This window comes from Ictalurus furcatus, chromosome 16 (genome assembly GCF_023375685.1).
Source record: "Ictalurus furcatus strain D&B chromosome 16, Billie_1.0, whole genome shotgun sequence".
In the NCBI taxonomy this organism is placed as follows: domain Eukaryota; kingdom Metazoa; phylum Chordata; class Actinopteri; order Siluriformes; family Ictaluridae; genus Ictalurus; species Ictalurus furcatus.
In genome coordinates this window covers 5,843,576-5,863,441 of record NC_071270.1, presented here as the reverse complement: position 1 = coordinate 5,863,441, position 19,866 = coordinate 5,843,576, and the positions used below count along the sequence as shown (strand labels likewise).

General features: G+C 39.2%; 1 protein-coding gene across 5 annotated transcripts; it reads right to left on the bottom strand.

Annotated features, from left to right (window-relative positions):
- Positions 1–486: 486 nt before the first annotated feature.
- On the bottom strand, positions 487–16,489 carry sbno1 (strawberry notch homolog 1 (Drosophila)). 5 transcript variants are annotated; one of them, XM_053644868.1, is made up of 33 exons: positions 16,183–16,489; positions 14,824–14,940; positions 14,548–14,649; positions 14,066–14,402; positions 13,262–13,300; positions 13,007–13,107; positions 12,833–12,929; positions 12,466–12,626; positions 11,263–11,396; positions 11,006–11,096; positions 10,751–10,912; positions 10,450–10,585; positions 10,265–10,370; positions 9,986–10,139; positions 9,678–9,860; positions 9,486–9,583; positions 7,477–7,622; positions 7,151–7,345; positions 6,868–7,047; positions 5,288–5,460; positions 5,000–5,131; positions 4,787–4,922; positions 4,532–4,644; positions 4,346–4,417; positions 4,173–4,272; positions 3,989–4,063; positions 3,754–3,900; positions 3,552–3,646; positions 3,267–3,353; positions 3,017–3,154; positions 2,819–2,895; positions 2,535–2,728; positions 487–2,436 (listed from the first exon to the last, which is right to left on the bottom strand). In XM_053644868.1, the coding sequence occupies exons 1-33, from the start codon at positions 16,258–16,260 to the stop codon at positions 2,294–2,296; spliced, it is 4,299 nt and encodes a 1,432-aa protein (XP_053500843.1). In that variant the 5' UTR covers positions 16,261–16,489; the 3' UTR covers positions 487–2,293. The 5 variants fall into 5 exon arrangements, with proteins under 5 accessions (XP_053500843.1, XP_053500845.1, XP_053500844.1 ...); XM_053644870.1 differs by having other exon boundaries at positions 12,833–12,926; XM_053644869.1 differs by having other exon boundaries at positions 14,066–14,399.
- Between the last annotated feature and the right edge of the window lie 3,377 nt (positions 16,490–19,866).

Genomic DNA, 19,866 nt, shown 5'->3' with positions numbered 1-19,866 from the left:
TCGAGTTTGTTTGTTTTTTTGGATTATTACATTATTTACATTTTTGTTTTTTTTTAAATATTGCATTCATTATTCTTCGAAGAAATCATCTTACTTTACTGAGCTTTATCATCTTTTTGTCGTTTTGTACTTGTTCTTATGGGATCCTGAATACACTCCACACGTGTTGTTTACACAGTTGTACATTAAAATTATTCATTTTCTTTATTACTTATTTAAGCAATAATTTCAGCCATGGTTAGTTTTCAGAGTATATATAGTTATATATAGAGTGTAGTTTGTAGGTCACTAATCACATCCCCCACATGCACACCACACCACAGCCAGGTATTACAAAATAAAACCAATACTACCAAAAGGTCATCACAACAGGCTTGTGTGTGTATGTGTATATCCACATTACAGGCATTTTACTTAAAAATTCTTTCACAAATCAATTCCACTTGAGTTTTTATAAACAAACAAACAAATAAATAAATAGTCACCTCAAGGTTAACCACAAGATTTATTGGTCATATGCAAGAGGTAGAGATCTTGCACTCAGCTTGATGTTCATAAGGTTGTTGTTTTGTTTGTTTCTTTGTATGTATGTACAAGTGATCCATCAGTAGTGCAACTCGTGCAAGGCTGAAATGACACTGTCCCTAAAGTGTGCCAACATCTACACTGGAAACAGAACATAACTTCAGATATGCAGCTATACACAAAATATCGGAGAAACCTAGCATTTTGCACCCGGTGAACATTTACACTGAATTATGAGGTGGTGAGAAAAGGCATTATAGTCCTTCCACCTTAGTACATTACATGTTCCATGTGACAACAAATACTAAAAGCAGGAAGCAGGAAATGTGCTAATTAAAAAGCTGGCCAATGTTGATGTGGCTTTCCACTGAGCAGGTTCCAGTTTATAACAAATGTTCGATCAACAACCTTATTCTTAAATATACAAAATCAGAGTGAAGGAGAAAAATAAGCTGACCCTCTCAGACATTGACTTCATTGATAAATAGACAAAAAAAAGAAGCTAATTATCCATTCATCCATGCTGCGTCAGTTCCTGATGAGCCCAGACAAGTCTTTAGGGGTAGGTATTATAATTTATTAAATGGATTACCCAGTGAAGAGCCAGCACTTTCCCTAGGAGAGCATTACTTGATCGAGATCTTGTTTGATCTTTACGGAGGTATTCCACCATATTTGCACCATGACATTCAACAGATCTCTTCACAGAAGTTTTGAAGTTGGTAGCGTAATGTATGCTACAGAATGTCAGAGGGGGTTACAGTGCAGGAATGCAGATCCCACAAGATCCTACCATGCAGCCGATCATTGTGTAATTATGTTCTTTTAAAAATGTATCTCCTCCAACTTAACAAAAAATAGTTGTGTGTATTGTAGCAAGAAGCTTACCAAGGAATCACTGAATTTGCACAACTACATCCTGTTCTGAACTAAAATATCTGTGGAAATAAGTATCCTTAGGACTTCGTCATGCTGGAGCCTCAAAGAAAAAGTTTCTGGACACAAATAGGATATTAGTGCACACTGGGATATTCTTAAAGTATTAAAGTAATAGTTTGGCCAAAAAAAACAAACAAAAAAAAATGCCTACACTATTTTTTCCCCTCAAATGTAACTTATCAGCTAAGGTGGTTAGCTGGTTTTGCACTGGAGCTAGAAACGTAATGCCTTCATCATTTAAATGCTTTTCTCAATGTCCTATATTTCCATAAATTACCTAGATTAGGTTCATAGCATCAGTGCAAAACTGAAGCAAAAATTGGTCAACAAACTTAGCAGATCGATTACAATTATGATAAGGAGGGAAAAGTGTACATTTAATCTTTGGCCAAACTGTTTATTTCAGTGCAAAAATGATGGAATAGACAGAGTCAGGCAATGGCCAAGTAGTATGGGGTCCAAACCCAGGGCAAAGCATGCTTTTTTTGTTTCGAGGCCTGGAAGAGAATTGATGTGATGTTGAACCCCTGAGCACTGACCTGTGTAAAACAAATACAGGTGACTTTGCAGCTTTAAAGAATAAGGGGTTGAACACAGGCAGAGAAGAGGAATTTTTTTTTTTTTTTTAAAAAGCAAGCAGCCTGAACAATATTCTCCCCACCCATCCTCACACTACTTCCTCGTCAACATGGGAGGCTTTACAGCTTTTGAGTCAGTTGTCCAGCGAGCCTCTATCCACACAAGGGCAGGCTTCCTCATAGCATGGAGGCAGGAAGGCTCGTTATGCAGTGCTAGGGTCCCGTGTCTGCTATTGGCCCACTGGGTTTTGCTATGTGTTGAAAGAGTGGCTGAGACTCTGTGGGTGCAGCTGCTGCCACATCTGCTGCTGCTGCACAGCCAGCTGCTGTGATTGGTCTGAAGAGGACAGGATGTTGGTGAGGGGAGCCACGCAGTTTGCTGGAATGATCAGACCTGGGTGGCAAAAAAAAAAAAAAAAAAAAAAAAAGCGTTAACATCTACTCACTGGATATGCAAGGAGGTCCGGATTACAAAACGTCCAGCTTACTCACCTACTATTCGTTGTCCGTCCTCGGTTCTCAACCGGACAATCTGCATCTTCATGTTGCTTCCGCTTACAGAGGCTAAGACACCCTCTACTTTGGTCCACACGCTGAGGACAGAGCCACACAGGACGTAGTACGTCCGGCAACGCAGCCCTATTTCACACTGCAGCCCAATTGATGCCTTCTTACAGTTCCCACGCCTGTGTAAGAAACAGATATTATTAATACACTTATTACTACAACAACAACCACCTCTCCAGAGTGTAAAAAATTGTAAAAAGGACACTCACCAATAAGCATGAGAGCAAACATCTGCTGAAGATTTGTACTGGTCAACCCAGCATTGCTTAGCCTCATCTGAAAGAACCTATTTTAAAAAGGTAGGAAAAAAAAAAAACAACCAACTGAAATGTATGCCAATCAGTCTTGTGTTTTAGCCAAAGACTGTTTACAAATGTTTTGATACATGAATTGGCAAGTGAAATTACCTTTTTGCATCGCTTCCGTATATCTGTGTACGTCTCCAGTTTGAGCTGTTTTCCTGTATTTGGTCTGTACACCATGAAGAGTCTCTTTTTGGTGTTGACTTCCTTGACCATGATAGCTATTTTCTTGTTATTCCGTACCTGATTACGGCAAAACAATCCAACGGACAAGACCATGTTTAAGCATCAGGAAGCAACGAGTGAGTGAATGAATGAATATCACAGTCACAAAGCGAGATACAATTGCTCTCACCTGCACATAGAAGCCGTCGTCTGGTCCGCTCTGTTCTGCCCAGATATGGGTAGCGTCTTCCCATGACATACCCCTCTCCACACTAACCTGATGGGCAAAACAACCTTTTATTCTCTTATCATACAGGTGATCAGCCAACAAAATCATATACATTAGCTTCTAACAGAAGGCAAGCTGCAAATGTGTATGACGTACAGAGCAACACAAGGGCTCGGTTTTGATTTACTGAACGTCGCAAATACGTGAGGCTACTACAGGAAGTTTGCAATCTGTATGTGTACTTACTGTATAAAGTTCAACATGGCCTGATGTGGAGTAACCTGGCGTCAAGAACTTTTTCGCGTCAAGCTTTTTAACCTTCTCATCTCCAGAGCCCAAATCTGTAAAGGAGCGTTTCAGACATAAAAATCCTTAGAATATTGCCAAAGCAAACTCATCCTCTAAATAAACAAACAAACAAAAACTTTTGGAACCTGTTTTGTCTTACCCAGAATTCCCATGTCATATCGGCCATTCTTTTTAGCATTCTGAATGACAGCATTCAGGGTGTCAGAGAAGTACTGGAAGAGGGCATTCTGCTGCTGGACCTCCATGCCAAGTATCCGGTTTAAGAATTTTCCAATGTTGTTGTAGTCTTTAAAATAAAACAGACTTACTAACAGTACAATGCATATAGTGTTGGATTTTTAAAAATAAATAAACAAATAAATAATCAAACTTACCCTTATCCAGTGAGAGAACACCAGACCTGTCCTCCACGTTAATCAGCCCCACACCAATTAAACCATTACGGATTTCTGGAGAAACCCACATGAGTTACATTCCACCCATTGGTGCTTATCTGCTCAGTTTTGCCTTTTCTAATTACTTAAAGCTTTATTTATTAGTATATAAAATGATACTTACCTTTAAAGAAATCCCCTTCGAAATAAGACGGTGGAGAGACCAAGGGAGCATCCAAATTGACAATGGACTTCATAACAATCTCAAGAGCGTTTCTGCCATACTATAAAACAAGAAACGGGTTAGTCCGAGGTAAACCATGATTTTAAATGTTTTTGAGGTAAACTATGTCTTACTTTGTTGTCAAAGTTGAATCGACTGAGGTCCCTCGTCTCTGTGGCTCTTCGGTCTCCGTGTGTGAGAGCGCCCTGTGAAATTGCAGACAGATAGTTATTTGTTTAATTCTTTGTAATTTAAAAATTATTTAAAAAAAAAAAAAAAAAAAAAAAAAAAAAAAAAAAAAAAAAAAAAGGGGCACCTACCAAGCTCTCTAGTCGTTTGGCAACAATGGAGGCAAATCTTTGTTCTCCAGCAAGTTCAGATATCAGGAATACATACTCTGGGGCAGTGACCTGGTTAGATCGGTGTGTCCTACCTGCAAGGAACATGCAAATGAATACAGTTTTAATCTACTCCACAGCAATTAAAAATATAACAAAGATATTTAACAGATTGCTGTATTTTTTGTTTTCATATTTAATTTCTTCTAAAACAAAACAGATCGCAAAAGTACTGACCGAATTGCTGAATAGCCCGGTCTGCACTCCAGGGCAGCTCTAAAGTCATGTGCACCCTTCTCCTCTGGTTCTTCACTCTACGGTCCGCTTGAAGTGAAATACCGGAGCTGGCCGCCTCGGAGATTATAGCAATGTTCTAGAAAGAAAAGCGACTTTAGATCCAGTTCGTAATTCTAGGAATGGTCTGAAAGAGATAAATAGAGTTTGACATACCTTCTCTCCATCCATGAATCTCTGCTTCTCTGTGAGGTTCAGGATTTCGACAGGAACGTCCAGTTCTGATCTCGATTCGTATGAGATGCTGCCATCGTCATTACTGACTACTCTGCCTTTGCGCCCAGTCATCTAAAGAAACAAAACAAAATTGGGTTGTGCAAATTATGTAAAGAACTAATACAAGAATATAGATTCACTCCAACATTGAACATTTAAAAATCAAAGTGAAATTATTATTTTTTTTTTATCTTCAATATAATGACTCCACACTGTGTAAAAACCTACCTCTGCCACATTTTCAGGGCCTCCCAATTCATCAATAAGCTCATCCAGTGTGTTAGGTGGCAGATCCTCAGCCAGTTTCTCTAGCTGCTCGAGCAACTCTCTCTTCATCTGCTGGGCATCCTCCACTGCATCATTACTGGTCACACAGCTACTTTCTTCAGGTTCGCTTTTAGCTGGAAGAATATGACATCAGTTCAAATACAAGCCTCAAGGAAACACTCAAACTATCATGTCAAACTAGGGTTGTACAAAAAAAATGTGACATGCAAGAAAGCTGTTGGACGTTGTAATCAAGATACCAGACCTTACCTTAGTGTAAACAATGCTTTTGCATATATTACACTTACGACTCAACAAGTGGCATGACCAATAACTCTTTACCAGGAGTATTTAATTTCATCTCTTCAATCAAGGTAGGCTTCCTAAACTGTTCTCTACCTAGTACAGGTAGTCCGATACCCGCTTGCTGTACTATCGGTTATCTGCAAAAATCCACACCGATAGTTTTTCCCCCAGATGCGTCTTTTGCGGGAGCGGCTGAGAAAGGTCCACGGTCATTATACAGTACTGGAGCAGCCTCTAGAGTCGAAATAAAAACTATCACCGACAAATTTTGTTGTGTTATTTGAAGAGTTTTTTTTCCTTTTGGAGGTTTCTATTTCTATTTGGTTCAGTTTGGATGTACATGTTTTAATTTACGTTAATATTTCTCTCTCTGGTTTTTTTTTTTTTTTTTTTTTTTACAAGTACAGTACATTTTCACGGTACAGTCAGTACTGTTTATTTTTGTTTTAGTTATAACTTCAAAATCTATCAGTTGTTTAATCAGTTATCAGCAGGTACTGCCCAACCATCAATCCAGTATCGGTCGACATCTACTACCTAGGGTATTCCATAACTACTTTGTACAACATATGTTGTACAAACATGAGAAGATTAAGCCACAGGAAAGGTGTCAAAAAAAACCACACAAACTGTAAAAGGTCTGACATATTTGCAGGAGTAAGATTAATTACAATGCATTCTTCCTCACTTAAATTCTCAATCCCTGCTGTTTTTCCTGATACTTGTCCTAACAGCACATTTACAGTCCAATTGCCAACAACAGAGGTGTGTTTGGCTGTTCATGTGTGTATCGTCGATTAATCGTGTAGGCCTACTTCAAGAAACTTTCTACGCACCACATCAGTAGTGTACACACAAATTAGCACAGACAAATTCGACACCCTTTCCTAAAGCAAAAGTAAAACCAGTTACTTGCACATTCTCAAGGATTTTCCACCATCCATAAGCAATCATACCTAACCCCTACACCACATACTGCTTGTTTTCCTATTTGGAAAAAGTCATCCAGAAGGCAAGAAGGATGAAGATATTCAATGTCCAATTTCCAGATTCACGTAAACAAATTTTCAATACATGGAAATGTGTTAAAACTGTGTGGTAATCACGAACGTGCTACAAGGTTGATATAGGGTTGAAAATGATTTTGCGTTCCTACACACGTTGTAAAAACTGTCAGAAAGAAAAGAAGGAAAAAAAACAACAAGTTGCATTTGTTAAATATGTCTAACACCTACCAGGAACAACAGCGTTGTTGGACGTAGCTTTTACAACAGGTGTCGTGAAAGCAGGTCTGGTTGATCCGAGCCCAGAAGCTAACAAGGCACTTTGAATGGAATCTGGGTCTATGCTCTTTTTCTTCTTCTTGTTCTTCTTTTCCTTGCTCTTTTTAGAGTCTTTACGGATTAGCCAAGGATCTATAAGAAAAAAATTAATATAATGATATAATAATTACAGTATAAGGTAGTCAGTCACGGTTCTCATTAAAACTGTTCTCAAAATCTACATCCAACTGCTTACCATCCTCTTCATCCTCACTGGAATCATCCTTGAAGGGGTTGAAGTCATCTTCGTCTTCGTCTCCTGAGCTGACCGAGTTAAAGCTGTCATCACTGTCATTTTTGTCCGAGTCTTCTGAATTGCTCTCATCCGAACTGCTGCCTGAAAGCCCTCCAGATTTACGGGACTTCTTCGCTCCTTTTTTAACCTCTGCACCTACAGAAAGTGAAAGTGTTTCAAACTCCTTTCCAATTAGACACCCTTAAATTATAATTTGGCGTGAATAATGAGGTAAAGAAACGTTTAGTTTGTCTGGATGGAGTGTGGGTGGGGTTTCAGATATGTACCTTTCCTCTTCTTGCCCTTCTGCTCCTCCTTGGTTTCTGCTGGTGAAGGTGTTTTCTTTGCTGATAAATCAATACCCAGTAAGCTGAAGAGCTTCTGTCTGTCTGGGGCAGGGAAGTGCTTTTCCACCAGGGACTGCAGGACACCCCTTCAGAATAAAATAAAACTTGTTATTAAAATTTAATTTTAACAACAAAATAATCTCAATTTTTCTGAGATTTTGAAAATGGCTGCTTTATCTTTTTACCATACATGTACACACACACCAGTATATACAGTAAGCTAAACTAAATCCTAAACAAAAAAATAATAATATTTTTTTTAATCGTTGTGTAGAGTTGTCAGTATATTAGGTAGATTGTTAGGATCACATTAGTATGTAGAATCTGAAACCACATGACTTGTCTACTTCAGTTACAAACGGGCTACAAAAAGCACTTCAACGGGTACAACAGAGGCCCTTACGTTTCATCTGTAGCATTTACGAATTTTGACCCCTCGCTACAGTGACACACAAACTTTTCTGCTCTCTCAACTAAAGCAATTGTCAGAGCGACCACAAATTAAAATTGTGTTCCCCTGGTGAAAAAGACAAACCCCTGAAGAGGAAAAGATGTAAAAGACACGTTCGTTTTATGTAGTAGTTGCTTTCACTTCATGACGAATTTATCTACAAATGCTCTTTACCTATGAATGTGTGAACCTGTCTTGGGAGTTAATAGAAAATAAGACGGCTGGGCGATAGTCTCTGGTTGATCAAACTTAACAGCCCCTCCTTTTTATTTTAAAGTACTAATCACACCGGTTTGTTGCTGGGCGGTTACTAGTAAACAAGTTCGCACAGTACCGCTTTCAAACCTAGTCAGTCAGTGCTAAAGCAAAAAGGTCTGGCTGGATGGGAGCGAGAAAATTTGATTTGGTTAACTGTATGCAAAATGGTACGTGTTTCGCATTTCTGAATCAACAGCCAGATCCATCAACAATCAACGTGCAGCGTAAAAAAAAACCCTTTTATTCTATATTGATATACAGGTCTACACATACCTGCAGACATGTCAGGTGATCGGCAATAAATATCATTCACTAGAGTAGTTTATTACTACTACATAATGATAGCAATACGGACACGGCCTGGACTGCAGGCCAGTGGTAATTATATAACTGTTTCACCAAATACACGCTCACAGATGGATGCTTAGAAAGCCAGTGGACCTTTTTCCAGGCACACATTATGGCTTTTGATACTCACTGAAGGACATCTGAACATCGTGGCATACATTGTAACGAACAATCTACATCACTACTGAGCGAGTCCATGCTTCCTTAGCTACAGTTTATCCACACTCGAATGGACACGTCCAGACAGTGACAATGTGGCATGTCATGCATGCATCACTGAATGTTCCTGAAATATTGTCAATGCTTAACTAGCGCTCACGGTCTCCTGAATCACTGTTCATTAGACAGTACAGAAGTCCAATTGGCGGTAATTGCGCAATGCAATAGTTTCTGTATGGTACAAAATTTCTGAACCATCCTGATGGACAAAAGTGGCTCAAGATCAGCCAAATGCACCTAAAAAAGAAGAAATTTTAAAAAATCTAGCAAATCAGTGCTTCTACCACTACAAACATGTAACAAAATAAAACAGGTTAACATTTTCTATGCTGAAAAGTGGGGAGGCTATGAGGGGATGCAATTTTCCATTCATCTTCAGTAAGCACTTTATCCTGGTCAGGGTCACCGTGGATCCAGAGCCTTTCCCACAGGGGACCGTGGTTCTGCGAGACCTTTTGCACTACTGTCCACTGGATGCCATTTAAATCTTTTTAATTTGCCGGTTAATTCAACACAAGGCATTCTAGCTTGAAACACAAAGCAGAACAAACATTACCCAGACACAGGAGTTTTCCACCCGATGTATTTTTCCAAGTAGAAATCTCAAGAGGAAGTAAATCTTCCTTTTTCTGAGTCTGGCATGGGTGACTATTTTAAAAGATGAAAGACTCACTTTGCGGTAGAGACAAAGTCATTGAGCTCGCCTCCACCTTCCTCCAAGGCCTCAAGTGTTCGAGCTTCACCCGTTGACTGCAGGCCAATGACCACACACTGAAGAAAGAAAAGCACACCAATTTGGTAACCTTAATAAAAAAACATTATGGCTGAATAGGTTTTGCACAATTGAATGAACACAAAACCTAACCTTTCCATTCTTAACTTCCTCTCGGGCAAGCTGCACCACTCGGCGCACCTTCGAAGCGATGCACAGATACTTAAAGAACCGCTGATGCGCAGACCAGAACTGTCCCCACATTGATTTTTTCATGCGCTGTTCGGCATCCATCAAGTTAGCTGCTTGCTGGAATTTCTCCCTTGCGCTCACCCACTGAAAGCAACAGTATTACAGGCATTGAAAAAGTCACTCAAATAGAAATCGAAAGCACTAAAGATGTCCTTTTTTTCGTAGCACTGTTTTCTAAGAACCGAGGTCAGATACGTTGGCACACGTACCAGACGGACTGACTTGTTATACATTTTGATGTAGTTGTGTGTTAGAGGGACTTCTTCAATCTTAAATGTCACACCCTGGAAGCTCAGCTGTCGAGCAATGTACATTCCTCTCAATTTCATATCCATGGCAACAATTTCCATGGCACCAACACCTCTAAAATAAACCAACACAAAAGGGAACATATTAATAAAAAATAAATAAATAAATAAATACATTTTAAAAAGCACATAGATATCAAACGTTCAGAAAGCCACATTATCCAGTGTGAAAGCACGGACCTTCTTTCGACGGCTTGAATAAAATTAGAAAATTCTTTAAAAGGCGTTCCTTCTCCCCAGATCCCAAGACGATTCATGTAAGCCATGTTCCGAGGCTCAGAGGCTCCTACACAAAACAATAAGTGAGAAAGAATCCAAATCCACATTTAAGCTTAAATACTGAGAAGACTCCTTTGGGGACAAACCTGTAGCGCTGGCATAGACGACACGTGCTTTCGGCAGTTTGTTCTGGAGCTCGAGAACAGCCAGTCCAGTCTTTGTGGGTTTTGATGACCCAATTGGGCAAACATTTTTGGCTTTGTGACATTCATCAAAGATTATCTGAAAGACCCAGTTAAGGGAAGCTGCGAAACAGTATTTAAAGTCTCACTGATGTAACTGATTAACAGGCAATTAAGCTACCGTCTTCCTTGCTGAACGATATTCATCGAGAGCTGCGTTTTTGCTTCTTGAATGCAGAAAAGCACATTAGTGCTGAAAGGATACCACACCATCAAAGTCATCCCCACACCAGTGAAGTAACTGTTTGAATCTTGTCTTATACTTTCCACCCGTTTGGCTTTCTCCAATCAGGGATGAGTATGTAGCAAAGATCACACCTTTTTTCACACTTCCATTGTGTTTTGAGGAGATTTTTCCATATTTGAACTTCGGGCCAAAAAAAAAAAAAAGAGAAAAAGATTCAAGTTTCACATTAAATCTGGACAGATGCCAATGTTATGGGTCAAACACTTTCAGTACCTTGTTTAAAGAATGGACCTGGATGTTCTTTGCACCAATATCTCTCAAGTCCCTCTCTGCGTCATACTTCAAGTCGTTCGAGACGCTAAACCTGGAAAGTAAAAAGAGAAATTAAAAGTGTTGAGAAACACTCCCACAATGAAAAATCCATTTGGACACAGATGTAACACATTTAAACATACACATCAAGCACTGCCTCGGGATAAATGTTAACGTAGCCTTTACAAAGAGCGAAAACGAGTGAGGTGTTGCATTACCAGAGAGATCTTTTCCTGCCCAGAAGGTAGTTTTCATATATGATTCCAGCAATAGTTCTTCCCTTTCCAACACCAGCACCATCACCGATCAGGTAAGCTGCTCTGTCTCCGTTTGGAAGGAAGGTCTCATGTTGCTGTAAAGTCATGACATAAAAACGTTAACATTTCTATAACTATACCTAGATAAATAAAACAAATATAAAGCCATGTTAAGCTCATTTGCAGCACTTCAGATTAAACTGCATGTCAAAGTATGCACACGAAATACAGCAGTCAGCCTCATTTCATTCAAGCAAACAAACTAGCAAAAAATAATAATCAAAACAGCCCGTAGTATCAACTACTGTTTTCATACCTGTAGCGTGGCAAGACTTAATTTTTTACTAGTCGACCAGTAGGCCTAATTCAGACAACTATTGAATTCGTTGACTAGACGTCTTTTCCGTAGTTACAGCAAAAACTGAAGACTGTAGTACACTTCATACAAATTAAAATGTTACATTAAAGCAAAAGGAAGAATGTATATCCTAGCAAAGGTCGACCGATTGATCAGATTTTCCAGATTAATCAGCACCGATAACCGATTGCTGGAACTATCAGTTATCGGCATAAATCCATAAATTGCGTCCGTTGGGGAGCAGCTGAGAAGGGTCCGCTGTCATTATACAGTACGAGAGCGGCCTCCAGAGGCGCAATAAAACTCAAACCAATTTTGTTGTTATTTGAAGTGTTTTTTTATTAGTTTTGGAAAGCTTTATTTTTATTTATTAATTGGAGATTTACTTTTTGGTTCAGTTTGGATGTGTACATTTTAATGTATGTTAATACTTATTAATAGTTGGTATATATTGCTTACGTATTTATTTAAAGTACTGTTCATTCACAGTACCGTCAATAGTGTTTTTTGAAATAAAGTTCAGCAATATTTTACTTTAAGTTTTATGTTTTCATTCTGTGTCAATTTTAACAACTATCGGGTGATTAATCGGCAGGTACCGCCCGACTTGGTTACAGGTATCGGTACAATCCAGTATCAGTCGACCTCTATAGCCTACAGTCTTACATAAAAGAAGCTGACTGTAAAATGTACTATCTAGTCTGAAATATTATATTTGGACTAATACAGAAGAGGAGACCCAGCCGGAATTTGAGTTCGACACCCCCTGGATTAAATATTTCACCCAGGAGTTCATGAATACAAACCTGAGAAGCATATGTAATGGCCTCAAGCTGAAGAGCAGATAGCCAGCCTCTGTCAATCGTCTCCTCTGGAACGGAAAGTCTGTACCACACATTAGGAGGGTTGACACTTGAGAGGGAACTGGTCTCTACCACAGGATCAGGATGTCGCTCTCCTATTTTCACTAGAGGCGAACAAAAATCATTTTAACAAATGCTTTCTAAAAGATAAACAAGACACTGTAACCTCTTGGTACCACACACATCCCACTCAGAGCGAAACCTAAAGCCAAGTCACCTACATCTTTTTAATTTAATGCTGTGTATGCATGCAGTATAGTGTTCAACAGCATGTGCATTTTCTTGTTTTTAATGGACTGCTTTTACGTACATTTCATTGGCATGTATTCAGCATATGTTTCTGCATGTCCTAATTCCTCCTCCTCTTCCTCCTCTGGCTCCTCCTCCTCCTTCATTCCAGGTAACTTCTTAAAACAAGACATGCAAATTAATCCAGGAACAAATCCAAGTAATATGGAGGCCATATATAGCACTTACAACTTACATTTACAGGTGAAAAGCTCCGCATTTTGATTTCCTCATTAGCCCAGATTCTGGCGACATCTTTGCTCGACACCTCCTTCTTCACACCATTGTTTACCTCCACTGTAAGAATCAAAGAACAGCAATGCTGAAACAGGACAACAGAAGAGCCTAGATATTTTCCACGGCCAGACACAACTACACCGAGAGTGATCCCCACCACGGCTGTGAACACACTGCAATTAATGTGAATCTTCATTTAAAACCCTACGCGTACCTGGTTTATTCATCAACTTTGTGGAGAGCAAAATAATCTCTGAAATAGGAGAGGACGGTCAGTATTGTAATCATCATCATCATCATCATCATCATGACAAGCAGACTTCCTCAAATAGTACAACGTCAACATCGACAATTTTACAGCAGTCTACCTGACAAATTTGTGCACAAAAATTATTCAAACCTTTACATACATTTTTTTTTAAAGTATTTGTGTGATACAATAAGCAGTATATTATGAACATTTGTTTTGAACTCAAATCAAACAGTCACTGAGACTCTACCTTCCTTCTTTTGACACGAGTATGGCATGTAAAGTGTGCCATGTACTTTAAATTACATTGAATGGACCTGTACGAACTTTCCCAGAAATGTATTACAGTTGTTATCCTTGCTACTTGGCAAGTAAAAACTTCAATGTGCTGCCCAGTCCCATATTTTGGTTGCTTGGACACTGACAAGGCTAAAAAGTGGTAGTTAATGTATTGTAATAAAGTGTGGTCAGCTACTTTATTAGTTAAGTACATTAATATAGACTAACGGAAACAAGCGAGTTTATGGTTACTATCCTCTTCCAACAAAACAGCACAAAGTTTGCGCATGTATGTACCTTGTTTAATTGCAAATAAGTATTAATTATGCCAATTTAAACAATTTAAATTCATTTGTTTCATTCACGATTCTATTTCTGGGTGAGCTCTCCCCATATTTGTTTGACAGATTTAATCAGAAATATAAAGAAAGCAATACTTGCCAAGCTACATAAGAAATGACAAAATGTCACACGCATAGAAGGACTTACTCGTGCCTGTAGCTGTAGCAACGGGCTGAGCAATATCAGGTGGAGGCTTCAGCTTCATAAGTTCACCAAGGCTGTTCATCTTCCCCCCGCTGGTACGGAGCAGGTCCTTCAGCTTAATCTGCTCCCGATTCGGTGGGACCACGCTGCACACGGTGGCGGCAGAGGAGGACGACGAGCTTCGCTGAGCTGACGATGGCGTCTGTACCACCTTGGTTACTGTGATGGTCTGTCTGGAGGAGGTCCCCATTGAAGGCTTTGTGACCACGATGGTTCCCAGCGATGGCAGTTGATTCAATTGATTTAAGACAAACGTTGTGGTCGAGGGCTGAGGCTTCTGCTTTTGGGGGGGGGGACGGGGGGACGGGACACACAAATGTGGGCGATTTAGTAACACTGTGGGAATAGAACCTGTAAGCGAAGCAAGGGGTTATCATATAAAAGGATGGTAAAATTATTATTTACAAGCAAAATCAAGGACTTACTCTGATTGTGACTGTAGGTGTGGGTGGCACAGCAGGTTCAATTCCAACAATTCCAGCTGCTTCACTTCCAAGACTAATGTCAAGGACATTCTTTGAGATTGACTGAAAGTGGAGATATAAAAACAATTTTTTAAAATTGCCATCTTATTTACCAACATAGCAATGTTCAAAGCAAACCAACAAGCACATCTTACAACCTGCCCCCCACCCCCCACACAAAGCATCAAATAATCTCATGCCAAACACCACCAGACCTTCATTAATGGACTTGTTTACCTGTTGAGAGGCAGGGGACTGAGCAGTGTCCTGAGAATCAATGTCAAAAAGGTCATTTGGGCAGATTCCACTTTCGCTAAGGGCTGCAAGGAGCAAATCTTGTCCTGGATCCATCGTCTGGAAAAAGAAAAACATTCGCAACATCATTAACAGTTTTAATATACACTTTAAAAGATCTGCGCTCAAATACAATAGGCAGGGAAAGCGTTCGGAGTGGACATATGGTTAACTGTTGGAAAGACAAAAAGGCAACACTAGTTACTATGGATGGCACATTATGTTCCACAACACACACACGGTACTAGAAAACTGCACATGGGTTTTGTTTTGTTGCTATGACAAAATGACATAAGATTGTTGAAATTCGTTACCGCTCCATCGAAACGAGTATTGCTGTAACGTGTCTAACACGAAGCTTACAGTAATATGCTTACAAGAACAATACGCCAGCACCATAGCATGCACCTCTGCACGTGTTTGCCTAAACTCATCCAGCTAGCAACTACTTCCTGGTCTGACTGTGCTTTTTGGCACACCAATCACACACGGCAACCGGCTAAAAGGTTGTGTACATTATTAATACAACTATACAAGCATAATATAGCCAGGAACGCACCAAAACACGCGCAATCACTTTCTATAAATTACATTTATACAGGTATACTTCTAGACAAGCCAAGCATTAAACAACAAAAAATAGCTAGCTAGCTGTACTCCGTCTGAGTGTGCTAGTAAGTGTAGTCACTGGAGAAACGTTAGCTAGCCGAAAACAGTCACTTTCGTTTTAAGGGTGACGCTATTTAAGTCCTATTCGCTTGAATAGAACGGATAAGTGTATAACAGATGAATAAGTAACATAGCCAGGACTCGCTTTTTCAGTAACACGACGACTCCAGCGATCCCATCTCGACTTAAACGGCACTGTAACGAACGCAGCCGAGCCTCGAGATGTGAAGTTCACGCGTTAGCTTGCTAACGTTCATTTCACTAGCGACCTCCTGCTCGTAAACTTTGAAAGACGAACGTCGGTTAAGACGAATCCGAGTTTATGATACCTCAGTTAAAGCAACGGAACTGGAGGAGAGGGGGGGGACACTACATTACAAAACACAGACTTCTGGCTAACCTCCAACCCCGAGTAACGTTATGCTAACATTGCTAAGCGGCTAGCAAAACACTCTCGTGCTCTGTCACCCAGTAAGTTGTCGAGCTGTCTGTCCTACCAGCCGCTACGTTACGGAGAAAATAAGAATTTGTACTTCATAATGACAGTTTTTCGGGAGAAAATTAGAAAAAGCGTAGCTTTATGATACAAATAAGCAACGTTCGCGAAGCCAAACGCTGACAAAATGTACTTACTGAACGATTTCCCGGGACCTCGAGTGTCGCGGCGGTTTGAAGGATGTTGCCCCTTCGCTCCGCTTGTTTTCTAACCATCCGCCGCCATCTTTACCAAACGGCAAGAATCGCGTGGAGGTCACGTGATTTTCGACCAGAAAGAAAGAACATTTCGACGCTGAATTTCCGTCGCTGGAGCGGCGCCAACGACACGCAAACGCACGTTAAGCGAGAACGCACCGTAATCAACCATAAACTGTTCAACATCTGCCATATTAATGGTAGTTTTAGCCAAAAAAGTTGTCAGAGAAGGAGAGCGCTAAACCCACATCACGTGACCGGTCCGTCGCAACGCGCGGAAGTGACGTCTTCGCAATAGCTTCCTGCGGTGATACATCACTTGACTTTGCGAATGCCATGTTGGTAAGGTCGATTTTTAACCTCTGCTGTAAATACAATTCGTCATGAAGTCACAATACAACGACTACGATTTTAGGTTTTTAATGCTAAAGTTACCGTATGAAATTAATTACATTCTAACATTATATCAAATGAATCGATCACATACAATTTATTTACGATTTTAATGTTGTGTAATCTGTGGCTGGCAGATTACAATACCAGATTTCACGTTTGCTTACTTCAGCTTTAACACTGTAATGTGTTCAAAATGGTGTTACAAAGTGCATTATGGGTATTTTCAAACAGCTCAGAAAAAAATGTAAAAACAAAAAAAAATAATAATAATAAATTCACAAATCTAATTTATTTAAAAAAACATAAAACTATTCAACCAACTTTTAGTGTTATTATTTACATTTGTACAACAATATGTAACGATTCATTGGAGTCTTACAGCTTTTATTCTTGATTGCAAATATATAACACATTTATAATTTTATACATTATATAGCGTTATATACTCTCCACAAAATTTTATGATATTTGCTCAATATAGAAATCGTTCACAAGGTGGCGCTATTAGCATCCAAAGCAGGCAGTTAAGCTTTTTGACTCGCTATTTGACAGAGCTGGCTAAGTCCCAAGCACCAGAAGCTTGTCCAGCAAATGTATTACTAGAAGAAGAAGCTTTTATTTGTCACATATACATTAAAGCATATTTTTTCAATCATCCCAGCTTCTTAGGAAGTTGCTATCAGAGCACAGGGTCAGCCATGATACAGCATCCCTGGAGCAGAGAGGGTTAAGGGCCTTGCTCAAGGGCCCAACAGTGGCACTAATCAGTAACCCAGAGCCTTTACGGTTGAACCTATTGCCTATTATATTTTTACTAACTTAATAACTTTTTCACTTGCAACAAAGAAAGTGGTTATCCTCTTTTTACAGATATTTTCTTGTCAAGTGACAACTCCTAATCTCATCGTACTCAACTGCACAAATTTCATCAATATTGCAGCAAGGGGTCTATGGACTACTGGAATTTTGTGCACCCTCCATGAGGCTGTGGGCCCCTAGGTTTTATTATAGTAGGGTGAATTCAGGTAAATTGGGCTGGTTTAACTTACATATGCTTTGTGTAGTCTTCATATGGTCATAATGTCGTGAATAAAATGGCATGTATACATAAAATATACTACTGTACATATTCAAATCGTGTACATATTCCTATACTTGAATAATATTCAAAAGAGATTTTTAGTTAGTGCATTGTATTCATATCATTTGTATAGGCTGATGATGACACTGATGTTGATGTTTTGTTTTCCTGTGTTATGCTGCTGCTGAAAGAAGGAAATAAAATTAAATGTTACTTACTTTAGTGGTAGTTTACTGCTGTGATTATGTAATAATAATAAAAACAGTAATCCGCTATTACTGAATTTTAGAAAACAATGGGTAAGAATGTATTCTTTTCATTTATAATTTATTGTTTGTTATTTCGTTATAGGAAAGGAGTTATACAACCCCAATTCCAAAAAAGTTGGGACACTATGTAAAATGTAAATAAAAACAGAATGCAATGATTTGCAAATCTCATAAACCCATATGTTATTTACAATCGAACATATCAAATGTTTAAACTGAGGAAATGTACCATTTGAAGGGAAAAAATAGGTAATTTTGAATTTGATGGCCGCAACACGTCTCAAAAAAGTTGGGACGGGGCAATAAAATGCTAGAAAAGTATGTGTTGCTAAAAAGAAACAGCTGCAAAAGTGATTCCACAACTTGTCTGGCTCATCTCTGTATTTCTTTGCAAACTCCATTCTGGCTTTCTGATTCTTACTGCTGTTGAGTGGATTGCATCTTGTGGTATGGCCTCTATATTTCTGCTCTCAAAGTCTTCTTTGAACAGTGGATTGTGAGACCTTCACCCCTGTCCTGTGGAGGTTGTTGTTGATGTTACTGTGTGTGGTTTTTGGGTTTTTCTTCACAGCTCTGACCATTTTTCTGTCATCAACTGCTAGTGTTTTCCTTGGACCATCTGTTCTGGTTGTTATCCAACATGTCTGGTTGTAGGTACCCCAGTGGTTTTTACTTTTTCAGGACAGTACAAATTGTTGTATTTTCTATGCGCAATACTGTGCAATGGCTCAGATTGATGTTTGCACTTTTCTCAGCTTCAAAATGGCTTGCTTTTCTTCTTTAGACAGCTCCCTGGTCTTCATGTTGGTTTATCCTTTTTAACAACAAATGCAGTCTTCACAGGCAAAACCAAGTGCTCAAACCAAGAGTAGACATTCGGAGCTATTAATAGTTTAAACGATCAATCTAACAGGGCATACCTGGGCAGCAAGAAACACCTATCAGTCAGTAAACTAGGTGGGTTCAAACAAAAGGTGCTGCTGTGTTCTATGTTCTAAAGAAATTCAGGAAATGAAAGCTGAAATTCTGATCTATCGACTTATATTGCTCTCAGATGTCGTCAGTGTATATCAAAAACAAGAGAATTGGCCTTGCCGTTCCAATACTTTCAGAGAGGATTGTATCATGTGTTGGGTATTTTGTTTAATTAATGGCATTAAATCATAAGACAGAGTGGAAATTTACAAACTGTCCCAATATATCTGAATTCACCCTACATGAAAAGCATTTTTTGAGAGAAATGATATATCACAAATCAGTATACTGTTTACCAGAAATGTATGTACACAATTTTATATACACAAGAAGAAAAAATTATATCTCATAAAAGCATAGCTTACACTTTTATCAAGACTGTTTTAACTGTTTGAACACCCTTAAGCACAAGGGCGTAACCATGGTATGGACATTGGGAGGGTCCAACGAACTCGGCGGGAGGATATGCAAGTGAATGTAACGTTAATGGTACTTCGTGGGTATGCAAATATCAAAAGTTAATTGATATTCTTAAGAACAAACCAAGCCATGGTATGATGCCTTCTATACTAAGCTGAGGTTACCTACTATTTAGGTATCTAGTTACTTACTGTCTGAAAAAAAGCTCGTATGCTCTGCTGCACTTTTCTACGCTTGGCTGCTGTCTCCATTTCTTACAGACTGAGCCTCCAATATATATCAACGAACTTGCGTTGAGTATGGGCGCAACCAAGTGTACGATTGGAGGGGGGGCACACGCCGATTTTCCTCAACAAACGGAAATATATTCAAAAGGAATACACATAAATAAATAGAATAGATGAAGAAAAGACAGATCCGTTGGCAGGGTTCATTAAATAGGGACATATAGAAAACATTTTGTACTGTATATTGGGGGGGGCA

What these genes read in the sequence shown, in the direction of transcription:
- sbno1 (XM_053644868.1), bottom strand. Translation starts at nt 16,260, where the DNA reads ATGGTTAGAAAACAAGCGGAGCGAAGGGGCAACATCCTTCAAACCGCC. An exon ending in CGTCTATGCCAGCGCTACAG is followed by an intron (nt 10,371 to 10,449) that starts GTTTGTCCCCAA and finishes TGTTTTGTGTAG; the next exon opens with GAGCCTCTGAGCCTCGGAAC. An exon ending in GTTTGCTCTCATGCTTATTG is followed by an intron (nt 2,729 to 2,818) that starts GTGAGTGTCCTT and finishes TTTCTTACACAG; the next exon opens with GCGTGGGAACTGTAAGAAGG.